The following is a 14,372-nucleotide window of genomic DNA, read 5'->3' on the forward strand; positions in this document are numbered from 1 at the left end:
CTTATATTTCTAATATTTCCAGACCTGAACTTGACTAAGTATGAAGGAGACGACATGTCAATCCAGTGCAAACATCATGATGAACTTCAGAAATGCTTCTGCAAAGCACATGAACCCTCCATGTGTGTGAAGGATGGAGTTTCATTGGAGAAGATCAGAGACGATCGATTCTCTTTCAGTGATGAAGCTTCTACTGGAGTCTTTACTGTAAACATCACTGATCTGAGAGAAGAGGATTCTGGGATATACTGGTGTGGAGCTCACATCATCACTAAAGTCAATCTAGAAGTCAAGAAGAGTAAGCATTCCCTTTATTTCCAAAGTTGATTGTTATGCTGCTAATTATAATTGATTTTTGTTTTTTAAACTAATGCCATAAACAACAAGTTTTGGTAAAAAAGCAATATTCTGGGTTCAATGCAAGTTAAATTTGATAAAATACTATTAAGCGCTGTAACATTCAAATTAAAATATAGAACCATAAGCTTCACATTTTTGCATTTATACTCTCCTAACATTATTATATTAGGAGTCTTGTCGCGAAGAAAATGAGGGATGAGTCAAAATTATTTTTCGTGTCAATGCTCTATGCCACAAAATTAAGATCAACATCAAAACTTTAAATGGGGCTCAACTTGAACTACATGTTTCTATTTTGAGGTAATTATTCGCATCAGTGATGGTCTTGAACTCACAAATAGTGGTAGATTTCCAGAGGAGATGGTTCAACAAGAGGTTTGTGGTTTGTGATCTCCTCAGATTGAAAGCAGAAGTGAGAGAACTGAAACAGCCACAAATAGATTTTAGAGGAAATTCACAGATGCAAATGATATTACATTATACCAAAACTAAAACTAAACTATTATACTGTGTGTGTGTGTGTGTGTGTGTGTGTGTGTGTGTGTGTGTGTGTGTGTGTGTGTGTGTGTGTGTGTGTGTGTGTGTGTGTGTGTGTGTGTGTGTGTGTGTGTTAATGAAAAATGGGGGTTTAGAGATTTATTCTTAGAGATTAAACTGTTCACGTCTACTTGTTCTCCAGATTTCTCTGACAGAATCGTCATCTCTTGCGTTTGTGTGTCTTTACTGCTGATTGGAGCGTCAGTCCTGTTATTATACAAATTAAGATACATCAAGCCACGAGGTGAGGATCGCACACACGCAAACACACACATGATTTAATGCTCTGCTGGCCTTCTGTGACCTGCTACTGTTTTACATGCAATTGTGAACTCAAATGACATTAGCAGTCTAAGCTAGTTGTCATCTGATTTAAAGGAAAAGGGATCTGAAACTTTCTAGATTACATTTTCTTGAGACAATCAAGACAATCATTTTCTTTCTCCAGGTCCTAATTAACAAGAACAACTCATATTTTGTTTCTTAAAGCCACCCTTATAGTATTGTTTTATCTAATTTTGATTTTTTTTTTTTTTAAGATTCTTATATTCAGTAATTTTCAGAAACCTCACTGGATGAGAACAAAACCTGGCCTGAATTAACTGAGCTGAATAATGACACTTTTATGCTCTTTTAAGCTGCTGTGTGGGTAGTGACATACTGTATATTGTCTGTTTAGAGCTGCTTTACAGATTAAATTGTATTTTCATAACTGAAGAACACTGTTATTGTCCTGTCTATTACTGTGAAGCTGCTTTGAAACAGTCAGTATTGTATAAAGCGCATTAGAAATAAGGTTTTTACTCGTGTTATTCCGCAGATCAGCACTCTTCCACAGACGGGACAGAGATGAGCAGTGGAAAGGTGAGAGGCGTTTAGTTTCTTGTTTATTGAACAGTTTGCTGACTGTATTTTGCACATGAAGCAGAACTAGAACTATATGAAATACAGAACATGTGAATGACCAGCAGAGACCCCACATTCAGATGTTCAGGGGTGAAAATAAATGGAAAATTTAAATATGCAATAAGCAAATAATATTTTTTTAAGCAAAAAACAAAATTTTTTAAGTCATGATGAAAAAGAAGTGACAAATCTTTTCTTCCATATTGCATTCATCCGAGCGAAATGATTTATAAAGATGATGGGGTGTGGAGATTTGGTTCTGGCTGTCGTTGTTGATTGGATGTTGAGATGTGGGCGTGGCACTCAGAAATGGAGCTGAAACTGAATGCAATGCAAAAATATAAAATATGAATCATATGCATGAATGAATCAATAACATGCGATTAGAAAATAGATGTGGTGAATGTTTAATTCATTACACTGTATTAGTGAATTTGGAAAACCCCTCTCTCTGTGAATCTGCCTGTTATTTCCTGAACTGAATCTAGTTTTGATCTCTTGTTTCCAGGCGCCTCAGGCTGTGTGTGAATATGAGAATATCAGAGACGTCAGACAGCGCTTAGCCTCAGGAACTGGGGACGATGTGTTATATTCCAACGCTAAACTTTCCACAGACTCTTCTGATCTAAACCACACGCTATATTCCACAGTACAGTTACCCACAACCCCCTCTGATGGGCTCCTGTACGCGTCTGTGCGTTTCCAGAAGCACAAAGAGTCTCTCAGTGACGCTAAAGTGACGTTCAATAACGAGGAGATTTACAGCGCGGTCAGTCACCGCGAGAGACTTGACTAGTTCAGTGAGATTATCACTGTATTGTGTTGCTCTTTATGGAAGCTGGTCATTATTACAGTGACATTTTAATGTGTACAGTGACTCCCAAATGAAGTTGGCACTTAAGGCTCACACTTAAAACTATGAATGCCAATTCATTAGATACAAAATGTTAAATCAAGAGCCATTTATTGTAAAGTAAGACAGCACAAGCACAATTTACATGTACAATTTACAAGAAGCGTTGTGTGAGTTTCTGCCTGTTTGTGATAAGTGGAACATGTTCACAATGAAGTTAATGGCGGTTACTCAACAATGGCTAAAAAATGTGAAGTTATTTGTGAGGAAAAACTCAAATAGCATTTGTTTGGATGTAAAGTTTGATCTGCACTGTTTACTGTCGGATATTTATCGATTTACTATAGTTAAGTCATGTTGTCACACTCGCGTGAAATTACAGGTAAACTGTAGATAAACAAACACAAGAGCACAACACCTGCTAGAAATCTCCAAGAAAACGACTCGACTGGACACGTTTTTGGAGTTGTTCACATCCAGAAGCGTCTAGAAATGACAAACGCAGCTCTACACACGATGTACAGTAATCAACCACTTACTGATGTATTTTCTTTATGTATTTTCATTGCGAATTTGTCTTACTGCAACTGTTTATTTATATTGTCTAATTACACTGTTCATGTTCAGATATGCCTCATCTGGAGCAGGAGGACCATATGAAATAAAGCAGTGTTGTTGCCATATCAGTTATGAGACTGAGATATTAATGCATGCTGAATGAATGATGCTCCTTGTTCTTATCATATCTGTATTATATATTTTGTATTACACTTCAACTATGTATGTATGTGTGTGTGTGTGTGTGTGTGTGTGTGTGTGTGTGTGTGTGTGTGTGTGTGTGTGTGTGTGTGTGTGTGTGTGTGTGTGTGTGTGTGTGTGTGTGTGTGTGTGTGTGTGTGTGTTTTATACTGGTCTATGTTTATCAATGATCAGGTGTTTTATATTCATAGTGATCATCTTACAGGGAAATGATCCTGCAGAATCAGCTTTAACTAGTCAGTGTTGGACTTCTGATTATTTAGTTTATATACTGCACTTGTTCTGTTTGAGATCACCGCCTTCTGTTTAAACATTAAACATGTTGTTTTGTTTTCTGGTTTGACAATTATTTATTAGGTAACGCTCAGTAAACAGTGGCATCATGAATTAAGCCATTTGGAAGCAAGCGGGAGTGTTTTTCTGCTCTTCAGACTATATGTGTGTGTGCGTGTGTGTGTGTGTGTGTGTGTGTGTGTGTGTGTGTGTGTGTGTGTGTGTGTGTGTGTGTGTGTGTGTGTGTGTGTGTGTGTGTGTGTGTGTAAAATGTGTGCTAATTTGTTTGGCAGAAGCTTCAAACCTGCACACAAGACAAAAGAACAGAAAGATAGTCTTTGATTTAATTTTCTGTGTGTCAGTGACAGCAAGCGTATTTCATCACAGTGAGTCAGAAGTTTAGCAAGGAGGAAAAGGAAGAGGTGGAGCATTTTATTTAATAAAAAACTCTTTAAGAGCACAAGATAAAAACACAAAATCAGACGCAACGGAAGAACTTTCAGTGTCTCTGACTGATGAACAATACAAGCGGATTCACGGTTGTATCATTCGTGATTATGAAGACCTTCCTCTTCTTCACTCTCTGCCTGATTAAAGGTCAGACGTTTATAATTGCAGTATCTCAGACTTTAACTATTTACTCACCTGATATTAAATCATGAGTATTGTCACGTGTAAGCTTGTGAATACGCATGGACTGAGTACATACACACACACACACACACACACACACACACACACACACACACACACGCACACACACACACACGCACACACGCACATACACCAATGCCAATTTAACATGGTCTGTCATGTTTACACAGATCTGTGTAGCGTTTCAGTCTATTGTGTATCGTGCGTTTGCTATCCCGGAGCGTTGTGGTGTATTATGTCCTATAGCTGATCTTGTTGTAAATATTGTACAGTTTTTTTTATTTGTTGTTTTATTTCATTTTTATTGCACATTTATTGTGGGACTTCCACCATGTGGCACAAATAAATCATCCTCAAAACTTATCCAGCGGTTTCCCTTCTCACTTCTGACCTCCATCTGGCAATCTTATCAAGCATTGTGCTATTATGTGTTTTGCCTGTCCTCTTTATTTGTGAATTTTTACATTTTTGTTAGTATGACACTGTAAGGCTCTTAAAAGAGGAACTGAACTTTGATTGACAGGTCACATGGGTGAAGCTGCTGTCGCCGGGACTGGCATCACAGGAGGAAGTATGATCATCAACTGTGTATATATAACTACATATGAGAAAACAAGAGAAAGTGCAAAAAGCTTTTGCAAAGTATCTGGCAGTGAATGTACAACCATGACAGAAGTAAAGAATGATTTATGGATCCCAGAAGAGAGATTCTCTATGATTGATGATAAATCTCTGTTCATGATCAGTGTACTCGTCAGAAACCTGAGCATAACCGACAGCGGGACGTACAGATGTCAAGCCGGCAGACAAACGATTCAGACGGTGAATTTCAATGTGAAACAAGGTAAGAATTGATATTTATTTACCATGTTACACATTTCCTCTGCAGGGCTCTCAAGTTTTATCAAAAGTTTAGAGTGAGATTTAGGGGAGGAGCCACCCAAATATTTGCAGCAGCGGTCCCTCGACCCAACCAAATTCGCTTCAATTTTTGCTAGCAGTTCAATTTTGCCTATTGTTCATAATTGACCAGCACAAATGGAAATTATAACAATTGTTAAATCTGATAAAAAAGACTAATTGATCCAACTAAAATAAATAGTTATATTTAAAAAATACAAATTTATTGAAAAATAAAAATAAATGTGACCCCAAACAAGCCAACGGAACATCAGTGCTCAATGTACATAACATTGTGTCATAACAACTTGCCCTGAGCATGTATGTCAAGACCCAAACGGTCACCTTTACAGGGGTCACCGGATGCCCATTTTCCACAAGTTGGTATGATTCTTTTGGGTCTTCATGTAAAGTTTGTAACATACTTTGGTTAAAATTTCTCAATGGTTGTGTAAAACAACACCCTTTTTACCTCTTCAAAAACAGCTCTGTTCACAGTGACCCTTTCGCTGCATGTCTCTTTAAATGATAATGAGCAACAACTTTTTGGCTTTTTGAGGATTAAAAAAAAGTGAATGTATTTTTTTCATTGCATGGTGATTGTGTCCACACACTGCAAAGACACATATATTTGCAAATACTATATAAAAGTGTATTTTGCATCCGATGACCCCTTTAAAAGCAGTTGGAGAGTTTTTGAATGCATCAAAAATAATTTAGCACGAATTTGGCTATCCTCCTCAACATCAGCTCTCACTGTCTTTGATCACAGGCAAGAGATATCGTCCGGGAATCGTAAAATCAAAATGCTAAAAAAATATAAAAAAATAAATGAAGATATCCGCAAACCGCATTCATCAGATCGTGCTCTTTCAACTTCCACTCCGTGTGTGCGCGTGTTGTCTAGTAACGAACGATGCAGCGGGAACACATAATTTACCCGGAAACAACTAATTCTAATTTCTGATTGGCTGGTAGCTAGCATTTAACTCTGTATAACTCGAGACAGATGCTTTGAACTTCGGCAGAGAACTTCCCTCCGTTTGTCTGCGTCTCGTCCATTAATTGCGTGAGAAATACAAGGTGTGAGCGTGTGAACGGATTGAAATGCGTGTTTCACGCCCAATGCGTGAGACTTTAGAGCCCTGCCTCTGTCAGGCCTATAGGTTTAACATCGTACGTTTATTCCTGAGATTTGATTTTACAGTAACAGGACTTGTTACACATTATAAATTAAAATGTTCTTGTTTTCAGAGTCGTGTTGTGGGAGATCAGAGGATCAGACTGCTTATTTAGGAGGAACCGCTGTCATTCACTGCAAATATCCCGATACATATAAAGATCTTGGCAAGCAATTGTTCAAAGTGCAGAATGGATCATTAGAGCCTATTATTACTGCATTAGGAAATTCGGCCACCAATGGGAAGTTTTCTCTGAATGTAAACGAGCAGAAACATGTTTTCACTGTGAGTATTGCTGATGTGGGAAGACGTGATGCCGGGGTGTATTTCTGTGGGATACACACCAACACACTTATCTACACTCCCCTTCTCACAGAGATTCAGCTTCATGTTTCAGGTGAGAAACAATTAGCAACAAATTACACATTAAATGTACATGAAATGTCAATTAAACAATGAAATTTTGATGTCCTACCTATCTATCGTCTGTATGTGGGCGACAATCGAAAATCAAGAACAAACAGATGTTTCAGTCCCGTCTGGTGAGTTCTTTAACACACATATATATATATATATATACACATATATAGAATTATTCTACATTTGGATTAATGACAGTTTAGAACAGCAAATTGGAAGTATTTTTTTGGAGGCTTTGTCTGCCTCCTCTGACTTTGATTGGTCAGTGCAAGGATATTTTCCCAACATTCGCCATCCTCCATTAAAACGCTGTATATCAGCCCGCATTTCCCATCTCAACCTACTTTAAACATGGCGAGGGGAGATCGATAGCTGCTGTGAATGGTATTGTTTATTATTTCTTTCCACAACCGCCACATTCCCTTGCCTTCTCGTTAAAGAAGTGCATATTTACTAGGGATGCGCGGTATACCGGTATTGCAGTATATATTAAATTTCAAACGGTACAATATCATAATTTTGTTCAATTTGGTATTTGATGCGCTGCTGTTTTGAAGTTCACCGCTAGGCGGCAGTGCGCTACCTAAACTGACGCGGGTCATGCGAAACCGGCAAACGGTGACAACAGAGGAACACGATGGATCAAACGAAACTCATTCGAATTTCTACACGCCTGAAATTAATAAATAGAGAGAGCAGTATGAGTGAAATTCGGCATTACTTTGCCTACAAAAGTAATGAGAAAAGTAAAGAAACAGATCTCAATGCACCACTCTGCAAACGGGGAGGCAACACATCAAATCTGCCTAAGCACGTGACTCGTTAGTTGCTCATCCTGACTTGTTCAAAGAGTGCAGAGATCGACAAGTTAGTCCATCATTCAACTGATTTAATTTAGGCTTTTATTGAACACTGAACAGTGCATATACGTAAGAGCTTATCAATTATTTATGATACGGACGGTAAACACCAAAGCTCAAATCTGCTTGCATGATACGCTAGAACCAATTAAGTTTAGGTCTCATAATTTTTGCATTTTTAAACAAACATATATTATTTGAATGAATAAAGAATAAAAATTTGAATAATATTAATTTTAGTATTAGTGATAGTAAAATGAATGGCATATTAGTGCCTCTGCGGCGACCCCTAGAGGAATAAGCAGAGAGAGAGAGAGTAATAGTAGTAATTTAAATATTAATAATAATTAAGCTACATTTTGTCAACATTCATTAGGTAACCTGACCTAACAGTATTATAGCATGTATTAATCTATATCAATCAGTAATTAAATGACCTAGAAAATTAAATATACTAATACATGTTTAGCAATGCATTAAACTAATATGAACCCAAACAGTAACCAAACCAAGATGAATAAATGCAATAAATGTTGATAATCTCTGTTGATGCATGAAAGCGAATGGTTTACATGTCATTTCATTATTCTATTATTATTATTATTATATGTTAATCTATTACTATAGATATTAACCTATTTTAATTGTATAATTTCAGGTTGTTGTTTTTCAAAATAAAAATTTAACCTACTTTGTGCTCTCTGACTGAATTATGATTATTGTATTTTACATTTTGATATCTTTTCTTAGCACATTTGCTAGTGGAGAGTTTCAAGCAGTGTTTTTTAAGTGTCACTTAAATTTTGAGACATTTTTTATTTATTTATTTTTTTACCTGTGGTATCGATTTAGTATCGATACCGAAGTATTAGGTTCTGGTATCGTACCGAAGCCAAAATTGTGGTATCGAGCCATCCCTAATATTTCCATATGTGAATAATCTTTTGAAGCATAATGTATGTTTTATACACAGCGAAAAAAGCCTGTATTTGCCCGAAATTCCAGAATTGTCAGCTGACTATCGATAGCATGGTGAATGTTTATATGGATGTCAATGAAGAGGACGCTAAATATAATTTTGGCTTTACGATTTTGCCAATTAATAGGCAAGAATATTTTACTAGTTAACTTTTAGTTAACTTTTTTTTAGTTTTCTTAGTTTTCTTTAACTTTTCTTAATGTCTTAACTTAATTGTTGAAATCTAGTAATCTGTACTATTCGCATACTCTGCTTTTTTTTTTTTTTACTCAGAAAACCCGAGTTAAGATTAACTGATTGGTTTGAGTACCATTTTGTCAAGCAAAAAAAAATTACATTTTTGATGCGGGGCAATTCTTAATAGACGTTTCACTCATTTCCTCCACTTCTGCAGTAATCTTTGCATTTGAAAATTGAGAGAAAAACTTTTATCTCGCCATTATGGTGATCAGTGTTGCCATTGGTTGGGCACTTCATTTATATTATTGGAAGTAATAAATAGTTTGCTTTTAAAATGTGATTTAACTTCTGAAATGAAGTATAATAGCGAAGCATTTATCAGTACAACGTATTATTCCTATTTCACTTTTTTTCAGTTTTTTTTAAGGCAATCGGTTTAAATGCTTTTTTTAATTAATCGATTTTATAGTGTGATCTTTCTGACAAAAAAGCCTCGATTTCAGAAGTGGGAGATTTCCGATAGCATGTGAAGGCAGCATCAAATCTCAGTTTTTACTGTCATGTGTGTGTTTTTCAGATCTCTACATCATCAGTACGGTGTGTTCGTGTTTGATTCTGTTGTTAGCTGTAGGACTGAGTTTGTTGTTGTTCAAGTGCAGGTGTAAAAAGACAGAAGGTACAAACTCAAATGCTCTGGTTTTATGAAACCAAACATTATGGTGAAATATTTTAACTTCTGTATGTTCACTGTCATGGTTTCATCATTTTGTCCATCCACAGGTTCAGTCTCATCGGATCAGAGAAACGCAAGAGATGGTGATGAGGTAAAACTGCATGTCTCAGTGTTCATACAGTCTTTCTCTGTTCACATGACTTCTGCTATACAGTATTGCCAAAACTATGTAGAACCGTGTTTGTGTAAAAAAGCAAAAGAAATTTATAAAGATTATAATTATATATCATGTTATTAAATATAATGAATATTTCCCTTTCAGGAAGTCAATTCTGCTTATTATGAAGCGATTCCGGACTCTGCTCAGGAGTCCATTGGTTTAAACACAGTTTACGCCACGACACATTTACCCACAAGCCCCTCTGACAGTGATTTCTACACACTGGCTGAATAGCCTCAAAACACTGAATACTGAAGACACACATCATAATTGCTCTGTTTTCTCATTGATTTGACTCATGCATGCAGTTTAATATGTTGTATAAGTTTTTTTTTTTTCAATTAGTTGGGATTTTTGACAATCCTTTTTGTTTTATTTTAACAACCAATCGTCTGCTACAGTCATATAAACTCTGTTGGCATTAAACTCTATATGTTTATATGAATGATGTCATTCAAATGAACCACTTTTAGACCAAATGTGGGTTTAATGGCCTTTAAAGAGCACAGTATTAAGATTACTTAAAGTAATAATTAATTTTGAAATCTAAAGTCATCCATAAAGTCATTTTTTTCTGATAATCACCACGATAAAAGAAAGTATGCAAATTGACACAACAAGGGTCAAAAGGGCAATATTTGACACAAGAGTCATATTTGCCAGAACAACTGAATAAATAAATATAAATGTTTGGTAATACAATGTTATACTATTTTATTGAATATTTTTATAGAAGTAATATTTTATTGAAAATGCCTGTCCTCTGATCATGGACTCTAATGTCATTATTAGATCATACTGAAACCAAGTGATCGAATATTCAGGTTAAACCAGTACAATACTTTTGAATGGTGCATGTTGTCTCTAGTTATGATGATCAGTGTTGATGAACCGATGAAATATATCTTAGAATCTTCTTATTCTGACATGTTTATGTTTTCTAAACTGCCCTAAATCTCTTTGAAGATCAAGAGTATACATGTATTGGTGTCTGCTAATTTCTAAACGAATAAATGTATGTGTTGGACTGAACTTATTTAATGAAGATGTCAATAGAGGGAGCTGTAGACACTGCATTACATAGAGAGGAGGAGCAAATGAGAGAGACGGAGAGTGTGAGTGTGTGTGTGTGTGTGTGTGTGTGTGTGTGTGTGTGTGTGTGTGTGTGTGTGTGTGTGTGTGTGTGTGTGTGTCAGCCGAGAGAGAAGAGACTGTTCTCTGTGCTCTCAGAGAGAGGTGTGTGTGAGAGAGAGAGAGAGAGTGAGTAAGAGAGAGAGAGAGAGTGAGTAAGAGAGAGAGCAGGGGCGGAGTGGCAATCGGGAGAGTCTGGATTTTTCTCGGTGGGCCGGTAGTGTATGGAAGCAGAATACTCTCAATTATAATTCACGCAAAAAACATCATTCACACATGCGTAGACAATTTCACATGCAATAGCAACCTGGGGAAAATATTCTGTTCGATTATTAATATAAGATTGCAAAACTTTCTCAAAACCCACAAAATTCTGTACAAAAGTAAAATTGGATTTCTGCCCAAACACAGAACATCACATTTACACCCTTCACACAATCATTGATAAACATGTATACCAAAATAAGTCCAAAGTCTTGGCTTGCTTTATTGACTTTGAGAAGGCTTTCGATTCGATCTGGCACGAAGGACTCTTCCTAAAACTATTGGAAAATGGGATTGGAGGGAAAACATTTGATTTGATCAGCACCATGTATAAAAATAATACATGTGCTGTAATAATAGGGAACCGCACCGCTTCACTAAAGATAGGTGCTAAGTCTATTTTCAACGGACGCCACGTCCAAGCCGCACCGTAAATACAAAATAAAAGTAAATAAACACTGTACATTTTAAAATAAACACCCTGTAATGACTCCCAATTGTATTGCACACCAATATATCCTTGGTAGAAACCATAGAAACCATAGACTGTAAGATAGAAACCCAAAAATCAAGAAAAATCACTTCGGACAGGCAAATCACATGGTCTCGCGCATCCAGTCGCGTTGCTTCTGAAATGCTCCTGGTGTGAGATGGCACCGCATGGAGGACAGAATAAAATCTTGTCGGAGACGTAATGCACTGCAGTCTGGCTGTAGAGAGAGGTGTGTGTATATGTGTGTGTGTGTGTGTGTGTGTGTGTGTGTGTGTGTGTGTGTGTGTGTGTGTGTGTGTGACCACAGTCTGGCTGTAGAGAGAGGTGTGTGTGTGTGTGTGTGTGTGTGTGTGTGTGTGTGTGTGTGTGTGTGTGTGTGTGTGTGTGTGTGTGTGTGTGACCACAGTCTGGCTGTAGAGAGAGGTGTGTGTATGTGTGTGTGTGTGTGTGTGTGTGTGTATGTGACCACAGTCTGGCTGTAGAGAGAGAGGTGTGTGTGTGTGTGTGTGTGTGTGTGTGTGTGTGTGTGTGTGTGTGTGTGTGTGTGTGTGTGTGTGTGTGTGTGTGTGTGTGTGTGTGAGTGTGTGTGTGTGTGTGTGTGTGTGTGTGTGTGTGTGGCTGTAGAGAGAGGGGTGTGTGTGTGTGTGTGTGAGTGACCACAGTCTGGCTGTAGAGAGAGGTGTGTGTGTGTGTGTGTGTGTGTGTGTGTGTGTGTGTGTGTGTGTGTGTGTGTGTGTGTGTGTGTGTGTGTGTGTGTGTGTGTGACCACAGTCTGGATGTAGCGAGAGGTGTGTGTGTGTGTGTGTGTGTGTGTGTGTGTGGCTGTAGAGAGAGGGGTGTGTGTGTGTATGTGTGTGAGTGACCAAATGTTAATGCTAAAGGTGGAAACACAACAAACTTGTTTCACCACTTAAAGCAAAAACACACCGTCGAGTATAACCAGGCTATGAAGATACGCGACGAGACACTAGCAGGTAGTGATGTGCGGCCAAAAAGTAAACAAATGACTCAACCAAGCATCGCTGGAGCAATCGCTAGTTGCACTCCATATGACAAGAAGAGTAAACGGTGGATGGAAATTACTGATGCGGTTAAATATTGTTTGGCCAAGGATATGATGCCAATCCAAACGGTGGATAAGGAGGGATTTAAGCAACTCGTTAAAAAGCTCGACCCAAGATACAGCATCCCAGGTAGAAAATATTTTTCAAAGACATCCCTGCCTGTGATGTATGAAACATGCCGCGACAAACACAAAGTGTGTGTGACAACAGACAGCGGGGCCGATGTTGTTAAAGCCATCGCTCTCAATAACTGGACCAGACTGTCATGCTTTGGGCATTGTCTGCACATTGCTATTGGTAAGTTTCATTTACCAAACAAAAACTGAGCGTGTGCTTGGCCTGCTTACCTTGAATATATGGTTTATGAGGGCACAAATGTGTATAATGATGACATGGGTATTACACCATAAACATGGTTTATGAGGGACATTGCCTTTGCCCTCGTAAATCAAATGGCTTAAAACACACTATAGCTGTCCGTTCACATATCACGTCTTTCTAAAGCGCTTGCTCTCCCATGGCGTCTGTCGTTGCTATGCAACCATGAACCGCGCTCTCCTCAACGACGAGGAAGTTTCAGTAATGCAATTTCCACTGCCAAAAAACGCGTGCTGTAGCTCTGCTACAATATTTATTTACGGAGAAAAGAAAAGAAAAAAATCTCGCTGTGCCTGGCACAAACGAGCGTGTCACTTCTATTATGAGCGCGCTTGCTGCGTGCCTACATTTGAAATAATGAATTTGAACGTGCACAATACGCAATATGTTTACGGTCTATGGAGAGTCCACATAAACCACATATTCAAGTAAGCCTTCGTGTGTGTGAGAGAGAGAGAGAGAGACTAACTGTCTTTCTTTATCTTCAGAGAGGAGTATGAAATATTCCAGGATTGACAGAGCAGTGGGAGTTGGAAAAAAGATTGTGGCTGCATTTGCTCACAGCTGGAAGCGGCAGCGGGCACTCCGTGATGCTCAAGTGGAAATGGGCTTACCTCAGCACAAACTGGTCACAGAATCTCCCACACGATGAGGATCAAGACAAAAGATGATCCAGCGGCTGTTGGAACAAGAAAAGGCCATCACACAGGTTTTAGCTGCTGACAGGTCCACCAGACACCTGGTGCTAACGTGGCAAGATGTAGAGGTCCTTGATTCTGTGAGCAAGGCTCTAGGTCCTCTCCTTGAATTTACTGATGCATTCTCTGCTGAAGACTACGTCACCATCTCATGCGTAAAGCCTGTTCTTAAGTTATTCACTAATAACATCCTACAGGCAAAGGAGAATGACACAGACCTCACAAAGACAATCAAGAAGTCTGTACTGGACTACATGAACAGCAAGTACGGAGACACTGTGACCGAGGAACTGATCAATTTAGCAACTCTGCTTGACCCACGTTTCCGCACTGAACACATGAGTGAAAGTGAGAGCAAAGCTATCCAAACCAGAGCAGCTCGTGAGGTGGAATCCCTTCTATCAGAGGCATTTCCCAGCTGAACCCCCTCTTGAAACAGCAGAAGACACCCAACTGACTCAAGGTGCCTCCAAGAGACCAAAGAAGACCCTTGGAAGCTTTTTCAAGGGCGCAGCAACAGAGAAGACAGCCGTGTCTGAGAGAGAGACAATCACAGCTGAATTACACAGCTACTTGAACTGTCCACCAG

The 14,372-nt window shown here is 38.3% G+C and overlaps 2 protein-coding genes across 7 annotated transcripts in view; both read left to right on the plus strand.

Annotated features, from left to right (window-relative positions):
• Positions 1–3,747, plus strand: part of LOC143705652 (polymeric immunoglobulin receptor) — a 232,995-nt gene extending 229,248 nt beyond the window's left edge. For all 5 annotated transcript variants that reach the window (XM_077197509.1, XM_077197512.1, XM_077197510.1 and 2 more), the window contains 4 exons: positions 23–298; positions 1,040–1,141; positions 1,718–1,761; positions 2,312–3,747. In XM_077197509.1, the coding sequence (XP_077053624.1) occupies positions 23–298; positions 1,040–1,141; positions 1,718–1,761; positions 2,312–2,599 (710 nt within the window). In that variant the 3' untranslated portion in view covers positions 2,600–3,747. The remainder of the gene's footprint in view (positions 1–22; positions 299–1,039; positions 1,142–1,717; positions 1,762–2,311) is intronic.
• Positions 3,748–3,924: 177 nt separating this feature from the next.
• Positions 3,925–10,774, plus strand: LOC143706463 (polymeric immunoglobulin receptor). Of its 2 annotated transcripts, XM_077198388.1 has the most exons (7): positions 3,926–4,285; positions 4,866–5,186; positions 6,497–6,820; positions 6,939–6,965; positions 9,440–9,538; positions 9,643–9,686; positions 9,858–10,774. In XM_077198388.1, exons 1-7 carry the CDS (start codon positions 4,204–4,206, stop codon positions 9,987–9,989), a joined length of 1,029 nt encoding a protein of 342 aa, XP_077054503.1. In that variant the 5' UTR covers positions 3,926–4,203; the 3' UTR covers positions 9,990–10,774. The 2 variants fall into 2 exon arrangements, with proteins under 2 accessions (XP_077054512.1, XP_077054503.1); XM_077198397.1 differs by lacking the exon at positions 6,939–6,965 and having other exon boundaries at positions 3,925–4,285.
• The last annotated feature ends 3,598 nt before the right edge of the window (positions 10,775–14,372 follow it).

The sequence above is a fragment of the Siphateles boraxobius genome, unplaced genomic scaffold (assembly GCF_051911475.1).
Source record: "Siphateles boraxobius isolate OS27281-9 unplaced genomic scaffold, OSU_SipBor_1 111, whole genome shotgun sequence".
NCBI classification, from domain to species: Eukaryota; Metazoa; Chordata; class Actinopteri; order Cypriniformes; family Leuciscidae; genus Siphateles; species Siphateles boraxobius.

What these genes read in the sequence shown, in the direction of transcription:
- LOC143706463 (XM_077198388.1), top strand. Translation starts at nt 4,204, where the DNA reads ATGAACAATACAAGCGGATTCACGGTTGTATCATTCGTGATTATGAAG. An exon ending in CACTCTCTGCCTGATTAAAG is followed by an intron (nt 4,286 to 4,865) that starts GTCAGACGTTTA and finishes TTTGATTGACAG; the next exon opens with GTCACATGGGTGAAGCTGCT. An exon ending in CAGGTGTAAAAAGACAGAAG is followed by an intron (nt 9,539 to 9,642) that starts GTACAAACTCAA and finishes GTCCATCCACAG; the next exon opens with GTTCAGTCTCATCGGATCAG.